The following is a 2,065-nucleotide window of genomic DNA, read 5'->3' on the forward strand; positions in this document are numbered from 1 at the left end:
GTGAGAAGTGATGAGACACAGTGTAAATAATGATACCGTTTGATAAACTGTTCCGCTTTTGTAACCACGAAGAACTCCCTCCCTGTAACCACTAACTACTCCCCCTTCTCCTGTAACCATTAACTACTTCCTCCCCGTTAGCAATAAGTACATTCTCTGTAACAACCAAAGCCTGGACATCTTTAGCGTCGTGAATCTTGCTCTCTGAAACGAAGCGAATCTGAGTGCCTGTGAAGACGAATACTTCGCTCTCTAAACAACTTGTCCTTCAAAGAACGTCGATTTTCACCCGTATGCGTTACATAAGGGCCAAAATTTGTCGTGCTAGAAAATGGAAAGGCTGGCAAAAGTGACGGACTGTCCCTTTTTACCCTTTTGGGTCCTCTGGTAGGTTAGGAGAGCTGCAGAGAGACTGGCAAGTTGACGGTTGGGTATGATCTAAGTGATTTCTTAAGAGGGGTCATTTTTAGTTACTCCTCGTGGTCCCGGCAGTTATCTGGGCCACTATGGTAAGTCCCCTCGGTGTAACCCCTTGTCTGCCCTCGGAGGAACCCCTTTGTCTCCCCTCGGAACAACTCACGACGCCCCCTGGGGGAGGGGAAGCGTTGCATTGTGTCTCAAGTCGACTACTCATTTTCTCTTAGATTTATTGCCCTTCGCTGTGTGTGTCACGGTCACTCTGGTGCACATAATTCCTCCCTGGTGTCTTCTTAGCTGGTGTCCCAGCTCGGCGTCCCTCTGGCGGCGTCCCAGGTCGGTGTCCCTCTGGCGGTGTCCCAGGTCGGTGTCCCTCTGGCGGTGTCCCAGGTCGGTGTCCCTCTGGCGGTGTCCCAGGTCGGTGTCCCTCTGGCGGTGTCCCAGGTCGGTGTCCCTCTGGCGGCGTCCCAGGTCGGTGTCCCTCTGGCGGCGTCCCAGGTCGGTGTCCCTCTGGCGGCGTCCCAGGTCGGTGTCCCTCTGGCGGCGTCCCAGGTCGGTGTCCCTCTGGCGGCGTCCCAGGTCGGTGTCCCTCTGGCGGTGTCCCAGGTCGGTGTCCCTCTGGCGGTGTCCCAGGTCGGTGTCCCTCTGGCGGCGTCCCAGGTCGGTGTCCCTCTGGCGGCGTCCCAGGTCGGTGTCCCTCTGGCGGCGTCCCAGGTCGGTGTCCCTCTGGCGGCGTCCCAGGTCGGTGTCCCTCTGGCGGCGTCCCAGGTCGGTGTCCCTCTGGCGGCGTCCCAGGTCGGTGTCCCTCTGGCGGCGTCCCAGGTCGGTGTCCCTCTGGCGGCGTCCCAGGTCGGTGTCCCTCTGGCGGCGTCCCAGGTCGGTGTCCCTCCCCCCCTGTCCCAGGCACCTGCCAGTGACTTGGGTGTATTGGTGTGATGTTGACGGTAAGCGAAGTGAGGTGTTGACATAACAATGATCTCCAATATGACCTAATCTCCAATATGACCTATTTCCAAGTATGACCTAATCTCCAATATGACCTATTTCCAATATGACCTATCTCCAATTATCTATTTTCAATATGACCTATCTCCAATATGACCTATTCTCCAATATGACCTATCTCCAATATGACCTATCTTCCAAGTATGACCTAATCTCCAATTATCTATTTTCAATATGACCTATCTCCAATTATCTATTTCCAATATGACCTATCTCCAATTATGACCTATTTCCAATATGACCTATCTTCCAATACCTCTGATTTACAATACCAGACTTATTACTTATTATTTATTTAACAGTACAAAGTGATTTGCAAGAACTTTGATTTACAATTCTTCCCATTTACAATTTCACTTATTTATAATTACGGTGATTTACAAAACCTCTGATTTACAATCTTACCTCTGTTTTAGAATACCACATGTTTACAATACCATTTATTTACAATACTTCTGATTTATAATACCAGTGATTTACAATACCTCTGACTTACATTATCAGTGATTTACAATACCTCTGTTCTACAACACATGTTTTACAATACCTCTGGTTTACAATACCTCTCATTTACAGTACCTCTGATTTACAATATCTCATCTACAATACCACTCATTTACAATACCACTGAGTTACAATACCA

General features: G+C 49.7%; 1 protein-coding gene across 1 annotated transcript; it reads right to left on the reverse strand.

Annotated features, from left to right (window-relative positions):
• Positions 1 to 630: 630 nt before the first annotated feature.
• Positions 631 to 1,848, reverse strand: LOC138351712 (U1 small nuclear ribonucleoprotein 70 kDa-like). Its single transcript, XM_069303737.1, has 2 exons — positions 1,828 to 1,848; positions 631 to 1,311 (listed from the first exon to the last, which is right to left on the reverse strand). The coding sequence occupies exons 1-2, from the start codon at positions 1,846 to 1,848 to the stop codon at positions 631 to 633; spliced, it is 702 nt and encodes a 233-aa protein (XP_069159838.1).
• Positions 1,849 to 2,065: the final 217 nt, after the last annotated feature.

Source organism: Procambarus clarkii, chromosome 5, assembly GCF_040958095.1.
Source record: "Procambarus clarkii isolate CNS0578487 chromosome 5, FALCON_Pclarkii_2.0, whole genome shotgun sequence".
Lineage (NCBI taxonomy): Eukaryota > Metazoa > Arthropoda > Malacostraca > Decapoda > Cambaridae > Procambarus > Procambarus clarkii.

Excerpts from the sequence above, each read along its gene's own strand:
- LOC138351712 (XM_069303737.1), bottom strand. The coding sequence starts at position 1,848 with ATGTGGTATTCTAAAACAGAG. Across the intron at positions 1,312-1,827 it reads TGTGGTATTCTAAAACAGAG|GGGGGGAGGGACACCGACCT; the intron begins GTAAGATTGTAA and ends TGCCTGGGACAG.